At 46.8% G+C, this 25,297-nt stretch overlaps 1 protein-coding gene across 6 annotated transcripts; it reads right to left on the bottom strand.

The window, feature by feature from the left end:
• Window positions 1-6,603: 6,603 nt before the first annotated feature.
• Window positions 6,604-20,280, bottom strand: LOC110308173 (F-box/WD repeat-containing protein 12-like). 6 transcript variants are annotated; one of them, XM_021180557.2, is made up of 10 exons: window positions 20,156-20,280; window positions 17,153-17,190; window positions 13,685-13,845; window positions 13,174-13,292; window positions 11,314-11,523; window positions 10,301-10,459; window positions 8,575-8,785; window positions 7,995-8,170; window positions 7,786-7,913; window positions 6,604-7,082 (listed from the first exon to the last, which is right to left on the bottom strand). In XM_021180557.2, exons 1-10 carry the CDS (start codon window positions 20,243-20,245, stop codon window positions 6,974-6,976), a joined length of 1,401 nt encoding a protein of 466 aa, XP_021036216.1. In that variant the 5' UTR covers window positions 20,246-20,280; the 3' UTR covers window positions 6,604-6,973. The 6 variants fall into 6 exon arrangements, 4 of the variants coding, with proteins under 4 accessions (XP_021036216.1, XP_021036219.1, XP_029324520.1 ...); XR_003834687.1 differs by having other exon boundaries at window positions 6,996-7,082; window positions 7,995-8,165; window positions 20,156-20,265; XM_021180560.2 differs by lacking the exon at window positions 13,685-13,845 and having other exon boundaries at window positions 6,612-7,082; window positions 20,156-20,242.
• Window positions 20,281-25,297: the final 5,017 nt, after the last annotated feature.

Genomic DNA, 25,297 nt, shown 5'->3' with positions numbered 1-25,297 from the left:
AGGGAGGGGGAGAGAGAGGGAGGGGGAGAGAGAGGGAGGGGGAGAGGGGAGATGGAGGGGGAGGGGAGAGAAGAGAAAAGAGAAGAGGAGAAGAGGGAGAGGAGGAGGGAGAGAGAGAATTGTATGTGCATGTGTGTGTGTGCACTCTCGTGTGTGTATGTGGTTTGTGCATGTGCATGTGTGCATTTGTGTATGTTTCTTGGAGTAACAGGAAAGGTTGGGGTTATAGCTATAAACAGCAAGGATGAAGATTGCTTGCATGAGGTGGGAAAGGGATAAAGGGAGCCTGGAAACAGGTACCTCACAGTGTGTCTCTAATCTTTTACACCCAGTAATGGCTCTCAAGGAGCAATGATCATAACCTCAGCTGGTGACTCAGATCCTGAGAAAGGCCCTGGTTATCCCACTAAGCAACCACTCCAGATGGCTAGATTTTCTTGTCCACACTGATGCTTGAAGCAAAGGGGCCTCCTCACTGTATCCCTAGATCCTGTCTGTTTGCCTTCTTTGGTCAGACTGTGCAAGCTGCTCACATCTGTAATTTCAGCACTCAGGCAGCAGAAGTGAGAAGGTCTAGGAGGATGGAGAGTTCTAGGCAAACCTGGGTAGTGAGTTCTCATCTCTCATTTTTTTTTAAATGGGGACTTAGGGAGACATTTTATGCTACACATGGCATCTAACAAAATAAAGGCTAACTTCAAATTCTTGACAGCTTAAATTTTCTTTACAACTGGTTGTTGTCTTAGGGTTTCTATTGCTGTGATGACCAAAAACCTTCCCCACGGCCTTTGGGGAAAAAAGGGTTAATTCAATTTACACTTTTGCCTTGCTGTTCCTTATGGAAGAAAGTCAGGGCAGGAATAGAAACAGGGCAGGAACCTGGAGGCAGGAGCTGATGGAGAGGCCATGGATGGGTGCTGCTTACTGGTTTGCTTATCATGGCTTGCTCAGCCTTTCTTTCTTTCATTCTTTCTTTTCATTTATTTGTTTGTTTGTTTATCTATTTGTTTATCTGTTTACTCATTCATTCATTCATCCATTCATTCATTCACTTTACATCTTTATCACTATCCCCCTCCTCCTGGTCCTGGTTTACACAGTCCCTTCCTCTAACTCCCTTTCCTTCTCTTCTGAGATTGTGGAGACCCGCTGCCCCTGGGTATCCCTCCACCTTAGTATACAAAGTCTCTGCAGGGCCACTGAGACCAGACAAGGAAGCCTACTTAGGGGAACAGGGTCCACAAGTATACAACAGATTTAGGGAAAGCCCCCACCCCAGTTGTTGGAGGGCCTGCATGAAGACCAAGCTGCACATCTGCTACATATTGCACGGATTGTGGGGTGTGAGTCTAGGTGCAGCCCATGCATGCTCTTTGGTTGGTGGTTCAGTCTCTGAGAACCCCCAAGGGTCTAGTTATTTGACTCTGTTGGTCTTCCTGTGGAGTTACTATTCCCTCCAGGTCCCTCATTCCTTCTCTCAACTCTTCCATAAGAGTCCCGGAGCTCCATCCAATGTTGGCTGTGAGTCTCTGCATCTGTTTTAGCTGCTGGTTGGAGCCTCTCAGGAGGTTCCTGGCTGCTAGCATAATAGAGTATCATTGATAGTGTCAGGGACTGGTGCTTACCCGTGGGATAGGTCTCAAGTTGGGCTGGCTATTGGTTGGTCATTTCCTCAGTCTCTGCTCCTTCCCCAATCCCTGCATTTCTTGTAGACAGGATAGTTTTGTGGGTGTGTTGGTGTCCTTATCTCTCCACTGGCAGTCCTGCCTGGGTACAGGAAGTGGCCACTTACGGTTCCATATTCCCACTGCTAGGAGTCTCAGCTAAAGTCGCCCCTATTGACTCCTGGGAGCCTTTCCCATCCCAGGTTTCTATATCCAAAAAATATGAAGAATGCAAGAAGTTAGACACCAACAAACCAAATAATCCAACTTTTAAAATGGGGTTCAGAGCTAAACAGAATTCTCAACCGAGGGATCTCCAATGGTCGAGAAGCACTTAAAAGAAATGTTCAGCATTCTTAGTCACCAGGTGTTTTAGTCAGGGTTTCTATTCCTGCACAAACATCATGACCAAGAAGCAAGTTGGGGAGGAAAGGGTTTATTCGGCTTACACTTCCATACTGCTGCTCATCACCAAAGGAAGTCAGACTGGAACTCAAGCAGGTCAGAAAGCAGGAGCTTATGCAGAGGCCATGGAGGGATGTTCTTTACTGGCTTGCCTCCCCTGGCTTGCTCAGCCTACTCTCTTATAGAACCCAAGACTACCAGCCCAGGGATGGTCCCACCCACAAGGGGCCTTTCCCCCTTGATCACTAATTGAGAAAATGCCTTACAGTTGGATCTCATGGAGGCATTTCCTCAACTGAAGCTCCTTTCTCTGTGATAACTCCAGCTGTGTCAAGTTGACACAAAAATAGCCAGTACACCAGGGAAATGCAAATGAAAGCAACCCTGAGATTCCATCCTACACTCACAAGAATGGATAAGATCAAAAACCCAACTAACATCCCCTGCAGGCAAGGAGCAAGGGGAAGACTTCTCCATTTTTGGTGAAGTGCAAACATGTACAGCCACTTTGGAGATCAATTTGGTGGTTTCTCAGAAAATTGGGAATGGTTCTAACTTGAGACCCAGATATATGACTCCTGGGTTTGTACCTAAAAGATGTTCCACCTACCACAAGGACACGTGCTCCACTATGTTCATAGCAGCTTTAATCATAATAGCCAGAAACTGGAAACAACGCAGATGTCCCTCAACCAAAGAATGGATATAGAAAATGTGGTTCATTGACACAACAGAGTACTACTCAGCTATTAAAAGAAGGGAATTTTGCAGACAAATGGATGGAACTAGAAAATGTCATCCTGAGTAAGATATCCCAGACCCAAAAGGACATGCATGGTATGTGTCATTTTGTAAGTGGCTACTAGCCATAAAATACAGGAAATCCATGCTACACTCCACAGACCCAAAGAAGCTAAAGAAGAAGGATGCTCAAATCTCACTTAGAAAGGAGAATAAAATAGTCATAGGAGGCAGATAGAGTGAGGGAACTGGATGAAAGAGGGCAAAGGTTTGGGATCAGGTGTGGAAAGAGACAGGCAAGAAGGCCAGAGGGCCAGGAGAATGAATGGAAGGAAATTGCTGACTGACAAGGGTCGGGTATCTCTACGTTGTGTCAGCCTGCTTTCTTATAGAACCCAGTCTGGAGGTGACGTCACCCTCTTATCACTATTGAGAAACTGCCTTACAGCTGGATCTCATGGAGGCATTTCCTTACCTGAGGCTCCTTCCTCTCTGAGGACACTGGGTTATATCAAGTTGACACATAAACCAGCTAGGACATTTGCGTTGACTGGTCCTTGGAGTTTTAAAGGGAGGTCATTTCTAGTTTGCAGTGTATGTGGTGAGAAAAGGGCAGCTCTGTGGGTGACATCACACATGGCTCCATACTATTTTACTCTCTTTTTATTGAAAATCAGCAATCTAGTTTGGCTGTTTTTCAGCTTGTTGTTCATGTGAGCAATCAGAAATTCTTGTTCCCACAAAGGTTTCTTGTGTATCCCATAATAGTTCTAAAAGCATGCATTATTAAACAAAGGACACCATGTATAATTAAGTGCTTTTGATGTCATGATACCCAGTAAATAAAGATGATTCCTGTATAAGATAAAAAGAATGGAGGGGGCACACACTAGGGATTCTGCCATGGGTTATCTGTATCCCTGCATTGTCTTTAATTTTCCTTTTGGCCTTTTCTGTCTGAGGAATGATAATGTGCCAGCACGTGGGAGGATCTAACTTTACTCACTGAGGAAAGACTCTCCAGCTTTGATCCCTACACACCACTTGAACCCTCTCGCAGTGTGTCCAAGCTTCTAGATCCTCATGCTGTTTCTTGGCCTTCTATTCTGCTGTATGCACTGATAAGCAATCTTTGTTTAATAATCCAACTTTCCTTTTTCTTTATAAATCACAGGGCAGGTCTGTCCTATTGTCGAACTCTTGTTTCTACAAGCCTGCCTTGACTAGTTGTAGCTCTACATGTATTTTTTCTTTTTTTCCACATAAAAACTATAGCAATATGGTCAGTATTCTGTGTTCATGAAATAATGACTGTTTTAGAAAGTCTGTATTTTCTTTCTGTACCCTCTACTGTTCCTGTGAACAGGACACTTTTCATCTTGTCTAATTGCTGGTACACTTTTACTCACACATGGTATGGTTTTGCCTCTCCTGATGGGGTACCCAGGTGCCTCGGGGACACCAGCTCAGAGAAGGCAGGGCAAAGTCTGGAACATGTCTGCAGCCACCCCTTCCCTCTGGGGTGTCAGACCAAGCAGGATGAAGCAGAGTCTGGGACAAACAGGGTCCACAGGCTTCAGGCCAGCTGGGAATGCTGGGAGTGTTAGTGATCTTCCCAGAGCAGGTAGCTAGGGTCACATAAGCACATACCGTGTGATGCAAGTCTCTGCAGCCAAAGGGAGCCTGGCCAGGCAGGTGGGGTTCGAGATTCAACGTCGAGTGCATGGGGAAGAAAGCCTTCCCCCAATTGTTAAACCTCAGGAAAACCCACCACTCTCAGACGATCCTTGGTGAAATAACTCATGTGCTTTATTCCATGTGGACAGGAACTATATGAACCTTGGGGAGTGGGATGCAATTGGGGGTGTAAATAACATTCAACTGGCTAAGGCTATGATGCTGGTGATGCCTCTATTTGCATGGGGAAGAATTCTAGGTGCTGTGTTACATGACCACCTAGCTGAGGGTGACGGTTGTGTGCTCCAAAGCAGGTATGGGGGCAGGAGGGGCAGCTCCACTCCTGTCATCTCAGATCTCTGAGGTTCCTGGGGTTTGAGCATGCTCCACTCTCACCAGTCTCACGCCCTTCTGGTGGCAATGGTCAATGTGCCCTACAGCATGGGTTGGTTTGCCAGTGTTGCAGAGTTTGGCTTTAGTAATTCTAAGGATTTATGTTGCTTTCTAAAACACAGTATCAAAAAGGGCAACATTTTTTTTTCTTTTCTAAACTTTCTATTATATGATCATTGTTGCTTTGTCTGCATATCTGTCTGCATGAGGGCATTGGATTTTGAGTTACAGACAGTTGTGAACTGCTATGTGAGTGTTGGGATTTGAATCAGGTCCTCTAGAAGAGAAGTCAGTGTTCAAAACCACTGAGCCATGTCTTGAAGAGTGCAATGTTTTTAGAATTTGTTTATATTTTTAAAAAGCCTGTGTTATCACCGCCAGATAACACTTGAGCGCATATAGTTCTTTATTTTTTACAGTACCAGGACTTGAGCCCTGGGCGTCACAAGCTAGGCAAGTGCCCTGCAGCACGAAGTGACATCCATCTCTGGCTTCATTTTACTTCATTATTTTGTGACTGTCCAAATTGCTCAAGATAGGCTTAAATTCTTGAAGTAGACTTAGGCTGAACTTTTGAAGTGGCAGAGGTCATCAGTCTGTCTTACGAGGCCTGGCTCCTTGCTTTGTTTTTCATTGGTTTGCACAAGGAAGGCTCACACAGCTTTATGTGCTTGTGTGTGAACTCTTGCCCGGTCAGGTGAACCATGCCCACTGATAGCCATGGAACTGGAGGAAGGGAGTGTGTAGCAATTTCTCCAGGGCTCCTTTTGAGGCCCAGAGCACCACGCCCAAGATCAATACATTCATCAAGATGAACCGGCTAGCCTTGGTACCTGAGCTTCCTATGTCTCCAGTAAGACTTCCTTTACCAAGCTGGCTCACAACTCCAGAGCAAAGTCCCTAGAGCTGTTTGTGTTCTTGAGTAGGGCCACTAGGCCCAGATTTCATCGCTCTAATGTCAGAGCCCACGCTTTCCCAAGGAGGGATTTTAACAGGAATTCATCTGTGTCTTGAGGATGTTGCTCTTAATACGACCTGCAAATGGAACATGCCCATGAGATCTCCAGCAGAAATCCTCATCTTTGGCTGATCTGAACCTTCCCGTCATCTTTAGACCATGACAGTTGTCTTTCTTGCTGGGCTACCATACTCATGTCTGTTGGTTTCTCTTCCTCATTGTTCTCCACCCCCTTCTCCATGGCTCTCTAGGGATGACTCTGTCCTGCTTACCTTCATTCTCAGTCATAGAACAGCATATATAACTGTGGTGGAGCTAGGTTAGGACTCCCACTGACAGCCTCAGGGTAGGCGCTCTCACGGCACCATCTATGTCCTACATGACCACAGGCATCTATGATACACAGACACGGTTTTTAATTGTTTACCATAGGAAGCAGAGTGCCAGAAGTGAGCAGAGGCAGAACAAAGCCTGGCTGTGCCCTGCTGCCATGCTACCTGGCTCCATTCTCGCCCTCCACCCTTCTCTTTAAAAGAGAGGTGCCCTATTGACATCCACCAAGGTCCATTTTCGGTTTCAGTGGGTGACTGCCAGCACATACTGCTTGCAGTTAAGAAGCCTAGTGGGCACCCACTAACGCAGCCAGGGCCCCCATGCTGGCCAACTCTAAAGCTGCCACCGTCACTCTGCTTTGTTGGTGACCTTGAGTTTTTTTGAGATGATCTCACAGAATTCATCTCAATGACAGCAAAGTTCATGTATGAATGTGTCTCTACAGCACAGGCAAATAAAAATATTTTAATTACATTCTTGATAACAAAAACAACTCTGTTGCCATCTGGACACTGCAAACGAGCAGGCTGTAAATTCAGCACTACCACAAACAGTCCACTCTGTCTGTGACCAGTGCCACCTGGGAAACCGCCTGAAGAGGGGACTTCACCTCCCTTTTTTGTCTGAGCAGGACAGTGAAACGTAAGATGACAGAAACCAATTCATTGGCTCTCTGTGAGAAGGCAGCAGGCATCTTGCTAGGAAGCAGGCATCTTGCTAGTTTTTTTTTTCCAAAGTTGACAACATCTTTGGTAAGGACTTTGCACGCACACCAAGCCAGAGCATCTTCAACTGGTGGCGCCTAGCCAAGCTTAACCTTGAAGCAGTATGACCTCAGGATACTTGTCCCAGTGCTCCTGGCTTCCACCCCAGCAATGCTTCTGCTGTCGCTCTTCACGTGGGTGAATCCACTACAAAGGAGGAGGACACGCCAGGCATTAACTGTGGAATAAAAGCAGACACCTGCACCTTCTCAACCCCATCCAGCCCACTGCCATGACTGAAAAGGCTATACATGTTTAGCAGGAAGGTCAGGTTGGGTTCCTACAGCAGTGCCGCTTGAATCACGATGCCCCCGACGCTGTGAGAAACATCGGGAGAAATGTTCTGTGTGTTTACAGTGGGCCTACAGTGGTCAAAGGTGGTGTGCCTGCCTGTAAGGGCTCCCAGGACCTTTTCAAGGTCTAATCTGGATCCCGCCCCATGTTCTCTGTGGACTATGCACAAAACATCTAAATCTCTCAGCTATTTCATTTGCAAAGTGTGGGTAGTACCAGCATGGGCTGGTTTTGTACAATACAAGAGACAACATACAGCACACAGTGAGAACTGAAAACTCTGATATGTGGCAGAAAAACAGGATGTGCACAGTGGCTCATCTTGAGACCCGGGTAATGAGGCTATATTTACTAACACCCTTCCCAACAATTGCTTTAGAACCATGTGAGATGCACATCTGGTCTCAGCTATTCAGAGGAATGAGGAGGAGGAACACTTTATGCTGGAAGTTCGAAACCAGCCTGGAGCAACATGACAAAACTTGTTCCAAAAGAAAGAAACCCAGTGCTTTTCTATTCTACAGACACAGGGCTGGAGAATAGTCAATTAAATTACCTGGCCCATCTGTGAGATCCCCCGAGCAAATGGTAACAGCTCTTGAGAACAGGTGAGGTGTTCTTTTTATTCCACACATAGACACGCAAGGACAGGTCCAAGGCAGCAGTGATGACACGGTCTGGGTCCTTGAAATGAAGTCAAGTGAGCTACAGCTGTGGATTCCCAAGAGTGGAAAGTATGCCTCAGGCAGGAGGTGCCACACTCACCACCCACATAGACGTGATGGGCCTCTGGTGGTCCTGGAAGGCCATCAGCTGCAGGCCATGTATGGTGAAGAGCACCAGCTCTGACCTGGAGGTGAGCAGGATCGTTTGGGAGCCATGGCCCTGCATGAGGTGAGGCGTCATAGTGTCCGGCAGGTGGAAGCTGGCCAGCTGCTGTGCTTGGGAGAACAAAAGCATACAGGTTGCTTCTCTGGTGTGGCTATGTGCCTCACCGGACAATCTGGTGTACTGAAAAAAAATGTAGGGCTCTTGCAGTTCGAGAGCTCGGCCCCTGCCCCTGAGCCAATCAGCCAGACCCCTAATGCTCAGTCCAGGCAGCAAAATGCTGGGGTGGCCCCGCCCACAGAGGAAGAGACCATGGGTGTGGGTGTGGAATTTACTTCTGAAGCCCAGCACCACACAGGGACCAACATGTACTGAGCACCCCCCCCCGCCCCCCTGGTACATGAAACATGCAGCAAAGCATCCAGGCCACTCTGCCTCTCCTTCCCCGGAAGGGAAAAGAGACTGTTCTAGAGGAACCGTGAGCAGCCTGTCGCTGTGGCCAGCACAGGGACCTTACCAAGAATGCTCACTCTGTCCCTGGACTTGGTGGCCTTTAACTCAAAGGTAGTGATAACCAGACGCACACCACCGTCATCTCTGTGTATCACCATCAGTCTGGCTGCCTCATCTGGAGCCCAGCAGGCTCTGGAGCCCCGCCTGATGGGAAGGGTGGTGGAGACAGGAAGTCTGTCTTCTGATAGGTGCAGCAAGGGCTGAGTGTAGAACACCTGTTGAAACACCCGTATATGGTCACAGTGTGGTAAGGAGCCTGAGAGTTCCCAAAACCCTCCAGCCCCAGGCTGACTTCAGCCTCTGGTAGGACTGCCTGGACAGCTGGCTGCCCACTAGGCCTAACTGGGCAATCGAGCTCAACTTCATGTCCCCCTTCTAGGCTGTGGGCTGCAGCATCCTATCTCCTCTGTACCAAACTGCTATTCTCTAATGATCTTCCTCCCTAGCTCCCAGGTCTCCTTCCTGTGTTCTACTAGCTCTTCTTTCTATGCTCTAACTTTTTAGTTTAGGTCCTGGCACTCAGTAAGGGTTTCACCTCTGGCAAGTGACTGGACATTGAAGAGGTAACCTGCCCTCATCTCTGCGTTAATTAATCCTTGGCATCAAATCCCACACTTGCACTCTCTTGTCCCCGTGCTGAGCTAAATGGCCAGCACTTCCTTTCCCTCGCCCTGTGCAGATGCCTCCCGCCTGTGAAGAGGGCAGAGGAAAGGCAGCCCATCCTAGTCTCCACTCTCAGCATTAACCCCTGGTGCTGAGATTTGCACTCCCCTCTGTGTTAAAATCAAACAGCCAGCATTCCCCTGGTGCAGATGGCTCCTGCCTTTGAAGGAGGCAGAAATTCATGTCCTTGAAGTGATAAGGCCCTCATTCTTGAACTATGGGAAAGAAGCAATTAAGTGCTCCCAGACAGCTGGGACTGATTTGCAAAAACCCACTAGCCTCCGATAACAGAATAAATTATTTTCTCCCAGGTCAAAAAGGTCCTTTTCCAGCTGCATGGTTCCTCCTCCCAGTCTGAGCGAATGTTATCATTCTGAAGGATGGCAGTCCTTTACCCTCTACCCAATCATGTAACGCCAAGGCTCGAGAGCCCCTGCTTATGCATTCTCCCATATATACCCTGAACCCTTAGACTCAAGCATGACATTCCTAACCTGCAGAGCAGGGAAGGTTGTGATCCGAGTCTGGACTCATATTAAAGGCTCTTTGTGTTTACATTGGTGTGGCAATTTCTGGCAGTCTCCTTAAGTTCCTGTGAATTGGGCATAACAACATCTCTGTGCCTATGAACCAGGTCACGGTTAACACTTTGTGACTTGCGGGGCATTGTTCCAGACCACAGAGGAGGAAGCAGGGCAGACCTGCACCCCCACACGTCACCAGCCCTCTTCCCCAGCACCTGCACCGGCCTCACTGCTCACTCTAGTCTTTACCCCATCCTCAGCACACAGACAGCACTTTAGGAGCACCCTGGTGTTGACGCCCAAACCCAAACCTAGTCAAAGCTGACTTTGCCCTTCCCAGCAGAGAGCTGACCCTTCTAGCTCACAACATAGTGACAGGGAAGAGCAGAGGATAACAGGGCTGGGTTTCCTGCATGGGAGTCACACTCCTTCCTGACCCTGTGATGGCCTGAGAGCCTCCAGCCTGTAGTCTCAGGGTGCAAGCTCTTTAAGCCACCTCCCACTACATTAGGTTTACCAGGAACTGGGCTCCCAGGCACTGACCTTTGGGCCTAAGTCTGAGCCTTGTGCAGACACAAATACCCACTGTGTGTCAGGGGAGCACGTGAGGCTCACAGAGGAGTGAGGAAATGCGGCTATTCTGGAGACCACTTGCAGCTGAGGTACTGTCATAGTGTAGAGGGTCCCTTCATCACAGGCTACCTGGAACAGAAAGAATGTGACAATGAGGCGTACCATCACATTCTGGTAGAGCTGTGTCCCCCACTGAAGGGTGGGCACAGCCCACAGCAATGTTAAGTGTTCAGAGCAGAGCCGACGTCCCCTGCAGGAGACTGATATGAGCCTCCACTGCCCTTCCTGTCTAGGACACAAGCAGCTTGCCTGTGTGTTTTACAATTACAATGTTTCCTCTGGCACTGACGGCAATTTACAAAGGTTACTAATTCGGGAAGGTCAGCCAGGAGTACAAAAGTTATTATATCTATTGCTACAATGAGTGCTCCTGCCTAGACCCTGTATATACACAGCATACATTCAGGGGGATGCCTTAAATTACAATTATTAGGTCGAGTATGCATATTTAAAATGTTTAACAAAATTGAAATATAACCACCAAACTCTGGAAACCAGTTCAAAGCCCATTCCCACTTCATGTGTGAAAAGTGGACAGACAAGCTGAAGAACACATGGTAGAAGGTAGCCCCGCCCTGAAGGTCAGGGGCCCTGCCCCTCATAAAAAGCTGTAAAGAATGAAGGCGAGAAGAAACAGTGCAGACAGGGGACTGGAGCCCCTGTCAGCACACAGGAAAGCAGAGGCACCGTGGCTACAAAAACACATGAACTCACACAGCAGGCACCCAGCACAACTGCAGAGGCTACAGGGAACAGTTGATGCCACACAAGTCTGAAGGACAGACGAGCCTGCATTCCATGTGGTGTACAAAGAGGCGGCAGAGCAGCAGTGCCTGCTTTCAAGAGGGACTCAGACTCTACCCACCATAGGGGTTCCTGAGAACGTGTGAGTGTGTGTGTGTGTGTGTATGTGTGTCACTCACCAGCAAGAAGGGGCCCTCCGGGTGGTCACAGGCCTCCATTGAAGAACAGGAGGCCGGCAAGCTGAAGGAGGCCCACTGAGACCCGGTCTCTGCCTTCCACCCCATGATTAAGCCCTGTGTGTCCACAGTGACAACCAGCTGCAGCTGAGGATAGGCCACCACATTCACCAGAGGAGCAGGCTGCACAGCACTCGACCAGATCTCGGAGCCCTGGCAACAACAAAATTAACATTAACAGATTGACACAGGGATCCATTTATTTCATAGATACATAGGACTTTTCTCAATCGGCGTAGGTTTGCCTGGGCCCACTCTACCAGTCTGTAGCACACAGATGGTGATCCAACTGTGTGGTTCTGGGATCACCCAGGAAACAAACCTGTGTCCCATGTGAGAGGGAGGTTCTAGATTGGGTTAACTGAAGTGATACAATTTGATAAGCTGGAGTCCCGGACTGAATAAGAGAGAAAAGCCTAGAACTCTGGCTCTCGGGGACCTGACGCCCTTATCTGACCGCCATGATCTCACAGGCACATACATACACAAACAGTAAACCTTCAAAAAAAAATGCTTAATGAATCCCATCTTTAAGCAGGGTGTGGATGGATGCAAACTACCATTATGAAAGTAAGTAAAATAAGCCAGGCATGGTGTCTCAGGACTGCTGCCCCAGTGATTGGAGGAAAGGCTGGGAAGACTGCCCTAAGCTCCAGGCCAGCTGGAACTGCAGGGCAAAATCCAACCTGGTATCAAAAAGCCAGAGAGAAGAACAGGAGAGAGGCCAAACTGTTAACACTGTTGTTATTTGAAGGATTAGGACAAAGGGATGGAGAGTGTGTGTTCACTGGAATTGGCTAGTTTCTCTTTGTGCTTCTGTTGTTATTTATTTATGGCGAAGTGACTTTCTAGGGATTGAACCCCAAACCTTACCCATGCCAGGCAAGTGCTGCCCACTCACTAAACTCCCAGCCTGCCCATTTTTGTTTCAGAAGCTTTCAAGGCTCAAAAACACACAAAGAGGCCAGCTGTGGGCCGCACATCTCTGGGATGTCAACACTGGGGAAGCAGAAAAATCCCCAGTTTCAGGCCAGCCTGAGCCACACAAGACCCGACAAACCACAGGGAGGAACCGTAAAGCATGTGCTACATGACAGAAGCCGACCAACAAAGGGGTACATACTGTGACTACTTGGGCTGCTGTAACAAAATGCCCAACACTAAACAATTTGAACAAAAGTATAGAAATGGGGTTTCTCACATCTTTGGAGCTAGAAGAGTCCACCATGAAGGTTCAGGGAAGTCTCGTTATCTGGTAAAGGTTCTCTTTCCACGTCCTTAAATACCATATGGTGGAAAAGGGAAGGGTGCCAACCCCTCCATTAGAACCTTTCAGTAGAGGACCACAGATCCCACGTTCTGTCACCTCCAAAGAGCTCAGGCAAATACCGTGCTACTGGGAAGGACAGTCGCAGTGTGACACAGCATCAGCTTCAACAACTGACTGCTTAAAGGAGAAATGATAGTGAGACACACACACACACACACAAACACACACACACATACACACACTGCAGGACCCTGACTAGGTAGCCTGCTGTGAGGAGTGGCAAGGCAGCTGTCATCCCAGGCACAGGCCACAAGACCCCCCCCCCATCAGCAAAGTCGGGTCCCAAGAGACAAGCCAAGCACGTGTCACACAAAATAGGCTACACTCAGGTTTCAAAAGTCCCCTGTACTGAGCTGGTTAGCAGTTATGTCCTACTGGTGACAGCTGAAGGCACAGCTCAGATTGCTCATCTGCATAAATGGGGCACCTGCCCTGCATCAAACCAAACGTTCCCTCCCCAGCGGGCAGCTCACCTCCTGCAGATCCCAGGCACGCACGGTACAGTCTGAAGACACGGTGCAAACCACGGACCTTGCCCCTTCATCAAAGCGGTACTCATGGGGTGAGACGTAGGCCAGCTGTTCTATCATTCCTGGAAGGGAGACAGACATAGATGGACTCAGATCTAACACACAAGTGTTCCTCTTCTCCAGTTTCAGGAACACATTGAGTGCTTGCTTGGTGGGGACATAAAGAGACAGGGGGAACTTGTAACCACTCAGCTACTGGGTGAGCTCTCCAGAGACCGGAACCTACTCCTAACTACCAAGGCCTGGCTTGTCTTAATTTCTCAGCCTGCTGAAAAGGAGATAACTTATCCTTTCCTCCCACGGTGTGACACAAATGACATAGCATCTAGGAGACCTGCCTTCATCAACTGGCATTTGCTGAGATGCCAAGTACCTTGAAACTTGATCAGGAAGGGCGGGCGGCGGGGAGGAGGCAGTGGGAGTGGACATAGCTCCTATACTCTCCAGCCCATACCTGTGTGCCCAGAAATAGCTTTGCAGATGAAATCCTGTGGCCGCCCAGATTCCATACGGAACTCTAGCTCAGACCGGCAGAAATAGTACTGTTCCCATGTCTGTGTGCCCACGACCACTGGGAAGGCCTTGCAGGAGGCCCATCGCCTCAGACACAGCTGCCTGAAACACAGACGCACACGCTTAGGCGGGATACAAGAGTCAGGGATTCTAAAACCAGATCTAGCTTTGAATTCCGGCCTCCCCTCTTTCTGCCTTTGAAACTCTGGATAATCCACTGTGCCTAACAGGGCCTCAACTTCCTCCTCTGTTAAACAGGTGCAGTGCTGATAGTGAGTGAGTGGTGGCATGTGAACCACGTGTGCCTTTTCTATGACAAGCTGCCCTTCATGGCAGCCCTCTGGAGGAGGTGCTCACCACCGTCTCTCTTGGGGACACTAAAGGACTGGGATTCAAGTCAATCTGCCCACTTGCCCTTTCAGCTGTTGGTCCTTCCCGTGTCTCCTTGCTATTGCCAGGGGTCAGATCATCTCTAGATTCACCTGTTTATCAACATATGACACTTCTTTACACCCCTGATCCCAAAGTCTACCCTGTGACGTCATTTAGCTTTTTTCATTACTGTCTGCACGAGTATATCTTCTTCCAAAAATCTTGCGTTCAGCATATTATGTCTTATAATCCAAAGTCTGTCTCAGAGAGGAGTGCCTGCCAAGCATACATACTGCATTTGATCTCCACATCTTATAAAGGAAAAAAAAAAAAAAAAGAAAACTAAGTGTATTTCATGTATACAGCATTAAACTGGACCACTTTTCTTCGCCAGTTCTGCAGCTCCTTCACCTTTTTGTTAGGTTGTATAATCATACTTTTCATTATTTTAATGATCTCTTGGAGTAAGCCCCTCCATATTTCATTACTGTCATCTTCTGTGTTAAGTTCACTCTAATGTACTGTTTCAATTTCTTGGTCATTTCTTCAAATTATTAGTTACTTTTTAGTAGCTGGCTTAAAGATTATAACTTGGACTTTACATATGGAGGGATACTTTTGATTAGTACACAATCAATTTTCAGTAGTAAGTAAAACATTTGCTCATACATATCTGTTTCTGCCCTACCTCCTTTAGTATGTATCATAAATCACATTAAGAGACTCTCTATGCTGGTGGAAAGGTGCACACTTAGAGCCTGATAGACTGAGACAATTATAGGTGCTGAGCCTGACCCAGCCTGGGCTGTGAGGAAAGATCCTGTCTTACAAAAGAAAAAGCCATGTGTAAGAATCGCAAGGTAAACATGTGTGGTATGTTTACTTAGACTCCAGCTGGAGAGAAGAGAGCAGGAGACAGGGGTGGTCATACTTCCTGCTTTTATACAACAGGAGAAAAGGTTACAAAAAGCATTCAGACCACCTGGACACTGGTTTTACATATGGTGTTTCTTCATGTGAATTCAAGCTACTGTCTGGAGTTCAGGAGAGCAGCAGCTAATGGTGCCATGGGAACTGAGTGCGAGAGCAGTGGAAGTCTGATTGGAGAGGTAAATAGCTTTCAGAACTGGAGCTAACAGAATACACTGCTGCTACCCGTCACTGGTCATTTCAGGAAGAGGAGAATGTGGTCAGATGGGAAAGAACCTGACCACCAACACCACCACAAACTGTCCTATATCCTATCTTACTTTGCACATGTACTGTACTGGCTGGTCTTGTGTGTCAACTGAGACACAAGCTAGGGTTGACACAAGCTAGGGTCATCATAGAGGAAGGAGCCCCAGTTGAGGAACTGCCTCCATGAGCTCCAGCTATAAGACATTTTTTTCAATTAGTGATCAAGGGTGGGAGGGCCCAGCCATAGTGAATAGTGCTATCCCTAGGCTGGTGGTCCTGGGTTCTATAAGGCAGGCAGGCCAAGCAAGCCTGGGGAAGCAAGCCAATAAGCAGCATCTCCCCACCCCCACCCCCACCCCATGGCCTCTGCCTCACTTCCTGCCTCCAGAATTCTGCCCTGCTTGAGTTCCTAATGCTGAGCTTGCTTTCTGGTTATGGTGTTTCATCAGCAATAGAAACCCTAACTCAGATACCCATGATACACCCATGAGTCGGACTCTGTGTGTAGGCTCTCTAGTGTGTGGCACACAAGACTCCAGTGCTCACATGTCTAGGCAAATGTGGTCTTTAAATCTCTGGTCTCCTGGGAAAGCATGCTGACCAGCTCCGGACAAAAAGGGCTGCCGAATGATTCTGTTTGGCCTGCATAGGACTGGCAGCTCTCAGCATTGAAACATCATGTTGTTACATTACAAGAACAGAGAACAAACAAGAGAAAAATGCAGTTACAAGGATGGAGATACTGTAAGGAAGTTAGGTGATGAGAAAGGAATTTTCTGCTAATTTCTCAAGAACAGTATTTCTCTCGGGGAAAGCTCTATCTACCCTGGCTTGTAAATGTGCACACTCAGGGGCTACAGAGGCAGCTGGGCCGGGCAGTTCATCCATTCAGATGATTTCATTGAGCCACATACTAGGCAAGACCTACCTTCACCTACATTACCTACCGTCCCCTAAGAGTCAGTGTTCTTCAAAGAGATGAAAGAATAGATTCCAATAAAAGTTTGCTTCAAACCTGACTGAGACTGTTTATCAAATCAATATTAGTTATAAAAGCTAATGAGAACCAACAGTTATATGATGCTGAAAACTGAATATGCCAAAGTAGCCCTGAAATAACCGAGAATTCTGGGACCAAATAAAAGCAAAGATCCCCCCCCCCCAGCTTCTGAAGACACTTCATGTTTGAACAGTTGCTTTCCATTACGGTAACTAAAATCCTCAAGGCTGCCTGCCCTACATTCAGCCAGAGAGGACTCATCTGTTGCCCCTCCTCCGGCTGCTGGTAGTGTTATCCTAGTATAAAATAAAAGGATAACAGGCTCCAAAGAAGGAATAAAGTAGAGGGGCTTAGAACATTCAATGTTTTAACTATTTCTATTTTCAACTGTGATTTTTTTTTCATTTTATATAATCTTACATTTTTATGCTGCTGTGTAGTTAAAAGAAATCTGAGTTGGGCACAGTGTGGCATTTGCTTGCAATTCCAACATTGAGGGAGCGGGGGAGGGGGGAGGGGCGGGGTTAGGCAGGAAGATCGTAAGTTCAAGACTAGCCTGTGCTACAAACTAAGTATAAGACCATCCTAGCTATAAAATGGATGTTTTGGTTTGATTTTTTAAAAGTAATTTGATTATACTGACAGAACCCACAGGAAATGAATCCAGCAGGTTGAGTTTGGCAATCCTGTTGATAAAAAGTCTTACATTATTAACCACAAAGGAGTTTCCTCATGGTAAGAACCTGGGATATAATCCTTTCTCGGACTTCAATAGAAGCAAAAGTGCTGAGAGCACCTGGAGCCCCTTCTGGTGAGCGCCTCTCCTTTGCAGAACACCCTTGGCTCTTCTTCACTCACCTCCACAGTTCCTTGGTCTTTGAAACCTCATTCCAGACCTAGAACAAGGAGTGGGGAAGACAGGATCTGGTCAGTCAATAACCATTTAGCACCCTGGCCTGCCAAATCCCATGGAGGCAAGAAAGAACAAAACCAGGCCAACATTCAACACAGCTCAACCTGGAGCATTCAAAACAACAGACCACCAAATGGGCCAGTCAGAAGAACAGACCCGAGCCTAGCATAACTCATCAGAGTGGCTTCAAACAGCAACTGATGTGAGAAGACACAGAGACCCACAGCCAAATATTAGGCGGAGCTCGGGGAATCCTTCAGAAGAGGGGAAGGAGGACTGGACAGGCAAGAACTGGCCAACAGAGTCAACTAAGCTGGGCTCCTAGGGGCTCACAGAGACAGACTGACAATCAGGGAGCCTGTGTGTGTTTGACCAAGGCCCTGTGCATAAGTTATGGCTGTGTACCTGGTGGTCCTGTGGGACTCCTAAGAGTGGGAATGGAGGCTGTCTCTGACCTTTGGCCTGCTTTTGGGATCCCTTTCCTCCTTCTGGGCCTCCATGCCAAGCTTGTCTTATCATCCCCCGGAGGCATGCTCTTGTCTGAAGTTGGAAACGGAGGAGGATATAGGGGAGAAAGAAGATGGGTAGAGAGGAGAAGAAACTGCAGTCGGAATGTAATAAAAGGAGAGAACAGACAACAGACCAAGCAAACCACCAGCAAATGATGAAAGAGGGGTTCAGTGGGGTTGATGAATCGGGGCCCAGGAGTTCAGAGACACAAAGACTGGATGGCTGTTCTAAATCTATGTAGGGAAACACACTGGATATGCAAATGATTCATAAATATGAAAAGGATAATTGAGTAATTTGCCTCAGTGAGAGGAGGAGGTTCTGGTTGGGAAAGAAATGGGAAAAGGACCCCACTGGGTGGCTTCTACTGCTCCCAAGCCTCCATGTAAAAATACTGATAGGCTACTTGAGCCTTCTGAATACTGTGAGAGGTAGAGACCACTTACCTGTTCACTGTGTGATTGTGTTCAGCCCACCAGGCAAGATTAACACCACCACCACCACCACCACCACCACCACCACTACTACTACTACAATTTCTGAGCCAAATTTGAAGCAACCTTTATCAAATACTGGCCAAGATATGCATACTGGCCAGGGTGATGGACACTGGCCAGCTCCATACCTGGTGTTCCCAGAGTATGGCACTGGATTAGACAAGGCCTTATGAAGGCAAAACCCCCTAGGCTACATACTTGCAACCTTTATCCAATCAGGGCAAGCATACATGCCTGACTTACTTCCCTCCTACGTGTGATAAAGCACATCCCGTGTAGCTGAGGCAACCAACCCTGCTTACAGAAGTGAAAACACGTGGCTTGTTATCTTACATAAACAACAGCCCCCAGCATTCCAGAAAATTATCTGTCCTTGGACGAGTGGGGCTTGCAAGATAGAGGCATTTTGGGGGGGGGGGTTGTTTGTTTGTTTTTGTTTTGGGGGGTCTTTTTTTGGTCTATATATATCCTACCCATTGTAATTAAAACTTAAAATATAACTTTAGCCATCACAATCCATAAACCAAGATGTTAAATAGTGTCTGTTGTAGGCAGACTGTTCAGTCATGGCCTCCATTGTCTCTCCAGGGTACAACAGGGACATGGTGTAGAATGACAAATTGTTACGATGTGAGGTAAGTTCTCCCACTCACAAAGTTTTGGCAAATGAGGCAGAGGAAAAATATGCAAGCTCCAAGTATTACAGCAAAGCAAAAAGATGTGGCTAGGGATACAGGTCAAACTACTGCAGCATTAAAGACCCACAAAGGCAGACAGGAAGGTCCCTCAGCTGCTAAGAGTACATGGCTAGCTCCAGACCCTAGGTGCATCCTCCAGAACTACAAAAGAAAAAAACAAAACTAGATGATGCCTTATCTGCACACATGCCCTTAGCCTAGAACCTTCAGCCTCACAGCCAGATGTCAACTCTGGGTCCTTTGATGAAGTCTGCAGTGAAAGGATTGACCTAGCCAGAGTCAGGCTAACTCCATGACAGGCTGCAAACTGGCAGTTTGGGAGACTAGGTCTAAGTTTCTCTTTCCCAGAAATGAGAACCTGGATCCAAGAACTTATGGTCAGCAGTGGACAGCCAATCAGAGACACCTTGTCATCTGGCCTGAAGTAAGTATAGGTAGTTAGAATGAGTAAGTGACCCCCTGGGAGGTCTCCAGGGCCTAATGGATTGTAGAATCAGTCAGGTCCCTAGAGACACATACACCATACACCTTCTTGGAATTCCCCTGAAAATAAAAGCTGAACTTGGGTGACCACAAGGAGTCTCCATCCCCAAATGGGGAGACCCCTGCATGCAGGAAATGCAGCTCAATGAACACTCTTTGCTTTTGCAAACTATCTGAGTCGGGGTATCATTCTTTGGCGATTCTTGGACCCTAACAGAAGAGCGAGTGGCATACTTGCAGTGTGATGGTTCTGGCAAAGTTGTCAAGATTGGAATGAATAGTATTGGTCTCTTTCTGTGAGAAAAAAATTTAAAACGGAACAGGTTTGAAACTGCAAATCTAAGTGCTCTGTTCAAGCAACAAAGAGTCTAACCTTTTGAACACTTCCGAATACTTAATGAAGAGACAAGACACTTAACTTCAAGGATTGCACTGGGTTCTTCGGATAGACATTAAAGAGGGAGGATTTTAGCGTCTTTTTGGTCACAGTTCAGTAGTGAAACTGGCAGGGAAAAACAAATACCTTACACTAACTGTGATTTAGTCGCCCTTGCACTGAGTCTTTGAGAGGAAGCACACAGTGGGGCATTTAGAGCACCGGGCAGATGACCACCAAGGCAGGGGCCGGGTCAAGAAGGCAGCGGGAAGGGTAGGGCGGTGCCACCGGAGGCCACCAGGCAAGTCAGTCCCTGGAGGAGATGCCCCTTGGTCCCCGGGCCTGCGGAGCGCGGTGGTGGGGCGACCCTGCCCGGGACCTCACCTTGTTCACCTGCGCAGCGCGCAGCAGGTCCCGGGCCTCCAGGAAGGAGAAGATGTGCTGCAGTTCGTGCGGGCCAAGCTGCGGCGCCATCCCGCTTGCCACGCCCTAGCCCCGCCGCGTCTGCTTCCTCCACAGTTAGATGAGCCCGCCCACATGAGAAAATTGTGCTGGTTACTTCCGCTCCTGCGCTCGCCTCCCCAGGCTGGTCATTCACTGCTGGCTTTTGACATGATCCTGCTCTGGCCTAGCGATCACTGAAGTTGGAATATTGACCTTTTTTTTTTCTCTGCCTCTCCTCTTACAATCAGTCTTGGTCCTTGCCGGGTTCTGGCTTCAGCCTCCTCCCTGCTTATGATTCTGCATTGTATTTATTATCAACCATGCCAACATGTACACATTTGGTGTTTTCCAGAAATGGGATGTGCGGTAGGACAAAGAGTAGGGGCATGCATCTTGTATTGTAATCGATTGCTTCCTCTAATATTTACTGCAATTTATAGCTTCTGTTAAAACCACGCACACATAAATTTAACCTTAGAAGAGCGGAAGTATTGGGTACTGTGTGTCTGTAATGAATTCTTCTGTGCTCCTGTAGGAGTTAGGGCAGCTACAAGTCCACACCTCCCATCCTTGGCCATCGACCATCATTACTGCCACTGGTGTGCAGGTGAAGACATTTTCTCCAGTCAGGTCCACACCTGTGTGGTTCTGAAATGATTACGGGAACATCATCTTGTTTTGACTCCATTTCATGTTTGCTTGGATAGCTCAGTCCAAAATGGCCACACATTTGAGATTTGCATGGGTCAGATATATTAGCCAAAAATAAGTAAACTACAATAGATTTAAAAGACATAAGTAAAAAAAAACCAACAAAACAAAACAAAACAAACAAACAAAAACACACTGTGTCTGAAATAACCAGTATGTTTTGCCAGTAATGAACGTGTCAAGGTTCCTTGACCCTCATCTGATTTTGACTTTGATGTAAATTATGGTCTTTGTGAGTTTTGCCTTTAAAAAGTCTGTACCCCTGAGCTTGGATGCCAAGAAACATTTCAGAGGCACAAGACTGTTCTTGGTCATGCCATCAATAAAAAGGGTTTAAAACCTTTAATTGGGTTAATCAGCATGGTTGCCAATAATTGTCTCATGTGGGTCATTTCAGTGCATTACAACCAAGATGCTTGAACCTGGAAAGATCTCTGAATCCTCCAGGGATAGAAACAATGGCTTTGAGTTTATGCTAAGTAAAGCATAACATGAGGTGATCTAAGGCTGGGCAGGAGGGGTGTCCAAGAAGAGTATGGAGCAGAAAGCTAAACTTATAACCATAAGTGCCATAGGTCAGGCACTAAGTCATCTTCCTAACACACTCGACTCCCATTTTGACTGTGGAACTCCTAAAANTGGGATGACAGACATGGCCTCATCTCCCTCCCCTGCACATGAACCAGCTGTAGAAGGATCTGGTGCCTCCAGATGTGTATACATGAATCCCTGTGCACTGAAGCTTCAGTGGGAGGCTACCATTCTTTAAAGCCATTGACCTGAATCCAAATAAAAAGGAATCGCTTACCTAGAGTAAAGAGAAGGACGAGATCTGTACATGTCAAATTATGACAGTCTTAGGGCCCAAGTCTTAAGACCACAGAAGCACCCTACACTCACTCTGTAGTGAGTAAATGCCAGTTCATTTAACTGAGGGAAATACACAGCTAGCTGCCTGAGCCTATCATTAGCAGGATTACTAATGCTTTCATTAATAAAGTGAAAAGGGTCCATTTTATGGTGATGTTAAATATCCTTTACTTATTCATGTGTTTGTATCTTTGGTTCCCATTAGGCAGCACTGTTTTAGGAAGCTGGGAAACCCTTGAATGTGGAGCCTAGCTGGTAATACTGGGCTTCTGGGAAGTTGAAGCAGTGTTAACCAACTGCCTCACCTCTGCTGCCAGTGACACCAGCTGAGCCTATCACCATATTGTCCCTGCCCTCAGAAAGCCTAAGCTGAAGTAAACTCTTCCTTCTCTGTGCCATGTCAAGTCAGGGTGATGTGACCAGCCATGAGAAAATAACTTGAGACAGAAGAAAGTCACGTGGGTTATAACTTTCCATGTTTGGCCTACTTTTGGTGTGACCTCACAAGGAGCCATCATGAGTAGCTACAGGTACCTGCTCATATGAGACATTGGCTCCGGCTGGCTTTGTGCTTATACTTCAGAGAAGCTGTTTGTTGCTTGGAGAAAACTTGGTCTTGGTTGTTGGTTTTGGTAAACGTGAGCATTCCTGATTGATCAGTTGGACATTGACATAGTACATTTGTCAGCTCATTGATTTTTGATGTTGTCTTTTTGCTTTATTTTGTTATCTTTGAGACTCTAGTTCCTGGGATGGCTCAAAACTATGTAAGCCAGGTTGGCCTGGAGCTCACTATGTAGAGCAGGCTGGCCTGGAGTTCACAGTTATCCATTTACCCTGCTTGTAGGATTAAAGACACAAACCACTTTAGCGGTTCTGTTTTAGTTTTTACATTTTTTATTTATCTACTTATTGGTTTTGCTTTTGAGTGTGATTTACACACACATATTCATTTTCCTTTATTAATTATTACATTCTTTTCCATTGTAATGCTTAGCTAATTTTCCATTGCTCTGACAAAACACCATGACCTCAGTAACTTTTAGAAGAGTTTGTCTGGAAATTACAGTTTCAGGCAGTTAGAGTCCATGACCATCATGGCAGGGGGCATGACAAGCAGGCAGGCAGGCAGGCATGGCACTAGAGCAGTAGCTGAGTGTTTACATCTTGAGACAAAAACCACAGAGTAGAAAGAAAGACTTAAGTTTTGAAACCTGCCCTGAGGGAAACTTGCCCTAATCTTTCTCAAACAGTTCTATGAGCTGGAGATTTTATATATAGGCGCCTATGGGGTCATCCTCATCCAAACTGCCAAATAGACAATTTATGCTTGCCGTTTTTAACTTTGGTTTTTCTTATTGTAAATCTTATGTTAGTATATATTAACTGTACAAGATAAGGAATTTTATTGTAACATGTCTATACATGCATGTAATGAACTTTGATAATCTTTATTATTTCTAGCTCTGATCTTTATTATGCTTAGTTGACTATGTTCTGGGATTTGGTTTATTCTTATTTTTCTATAAACTTGAAGGTCATCATCCAGTTGTGCAAAATAAGTCTGTTTTTTTTTTTTATGATATAGAAATGTATGACCACGTACTTGTCTCCTAGACCTGCTTTGCTTGTTTGATCTAGCACTGTATAGTGATATCACACTTCACAAGTTAACGTGGTGGCAATTGAGGAGGAGCTTGAGGCCAGCCTCACGATGAGGAAGCCCTCAAAAATATTGACAAAGTCTCAATGATCTTTGACTGTGGCACATCTGCAGAGATGAAGCATGTCTGCCACATAAAAACAGACACTGAAGTAGCCTTGAAGATCTTGATCAAGGGCATCAACAAGGCCTCTAACATCACCACTCAGGTGAATCTCATGGAATCTAGATAACATCCAAATATCATTACACTATTCCACTTAATTGACACACCAGCAATGCATATTTTATCATGAAATTTGCAGCATGGGAGATTGGAGAGTGTCACAGAGGCATTGTCTGTATCAGGGTACATCTCCTTCTCCACCAGATGGTGGTGACAGCACTCAATGCCTACCCAAAAATAAAGCTAGAGAATATCCTAGTGGATGTGACAGACAATGGGGAACAGTGACTTTGCATTGGGCAAAAGCTGCAGGAGGCCCCTGGCCACCTTCACTTTTAGCCTATGAAATACTAACTGGAGGGGAGAGGCTACCAGGGACTTCCCATCAGCATGTCTTTACTTGGTGTAGCAATTTATAACCCAGTCACTGGTTGCATACCACACAAAGCATCAACTCCTTCAGGCCTGTACTGGCTTATCACAGCCATACCCTATCAGGTACCACCAAGACCATCTAAAATCATGCAATATCTCCTTATGTACTTGCTCTGTGTGGGCCCCAAGGATGACTATGGGCCAGATCAAGGGGCACTCATGACTATCTGATTGTCCAGAAGATTCACTAGTAGCCTCCATAGAGACAGCCCCCAGAATCCCAATCACTAGCATTGTGGAAATCTTGTGTGCCATGGCTATAACGTCTGGGAAATCATGACACCTGCAAGAAACAGCAAGGTGAGTTAGGTAAAGCAACACACAATATGTCTCAACTATTCAGACTCCTGCCAGCAGGCTGTGAGGCTCAAAGCCCTGTTTTGAAGTGACCCCTGCAGGCCTTCNGCATCCCTGTCCCTGGGGAAGAGGAGAAGTGAGCCTGCTTTGCTTACTCTCCTATCATCTGGGAGGAGCCAATTGAAGGAGGAGGATAAGAAAGGGAGGTGGAAGAGCTGCAGGAGCTTCCTGGCAAACAATGCTGCCTGGAGAAGACAACTGTGCCATCCAGGTCTGCAGAGTNATGCTGTGGGTACCAATATCATAATCAACCGTCTGGGGGAGAGTAACACTGGCATGGCATCCTGTTANACCCTACTTGGTGTCCCAGGAAAACCACAGGAATGATGAAAGTGAAACGGGGCAGTCTTCCTTCCCTAGAATCATTCTGGGCCAAACATCACCAGGTACCAGCCTCGGGTTGTGCCCACAGCCCTTGAGTCCAGCTGACACAGAGGCTGGAAGGGTTAGGGAGATAGATACATGTCCTTAGAACATTATGCTGTTGCCCCCCAGACTCAGAGAGAAGAGCTATATCCCCAGGTAAGAGACAGTGGCAGGAGAGGACAATGGAGTCTGCAGGAAACCCAATAACTGAGGCGATTATGTTACTTCTTCCTATTTATTTTATATTTGCCTTTTAATAACTTTTGCAATTTGCACATATCACAGGACATGAAACTCGTGATGTCATTCACCTTAGAAGGAGATTTCTCCCTGATCCAGGAAAGCTGAGCCGGAAGTGGACAGAACAGTGTGTAAATTGAGGTGGAAGGGGAGGGAGGAGGGTTTGGTAAAAGGGAAAACAAGTTCAGAAGGGAGGACTCTGGTGATGAGCTGTGGTATAGCAGGTTAGTTCCATGCTAACTCCTGTCTATGTCAAAGTCTCTAATAGAGTCCT

The sequence above is a fragment of the Mus caroli genome, chromosome 13 (genome assembly GCF_900094665.2).
Source record: "Mus caroli chromosome 13, CAROLI_EIJ_v1.1, whole genome shotgun sequence".
In the NCBI taxonomy this organism is placed as follows: domain Eukaryota; kingdom Metazoa; phylum Chordata; class Mammalia; order Rodentia; family Muridae; genus Mus; species Mus caroli.
The sequence above is the reverse complement of the archived record's forward strand: the minus strand, read 5'-3'. Positions and strand labels throughout refer to the sequence as shown.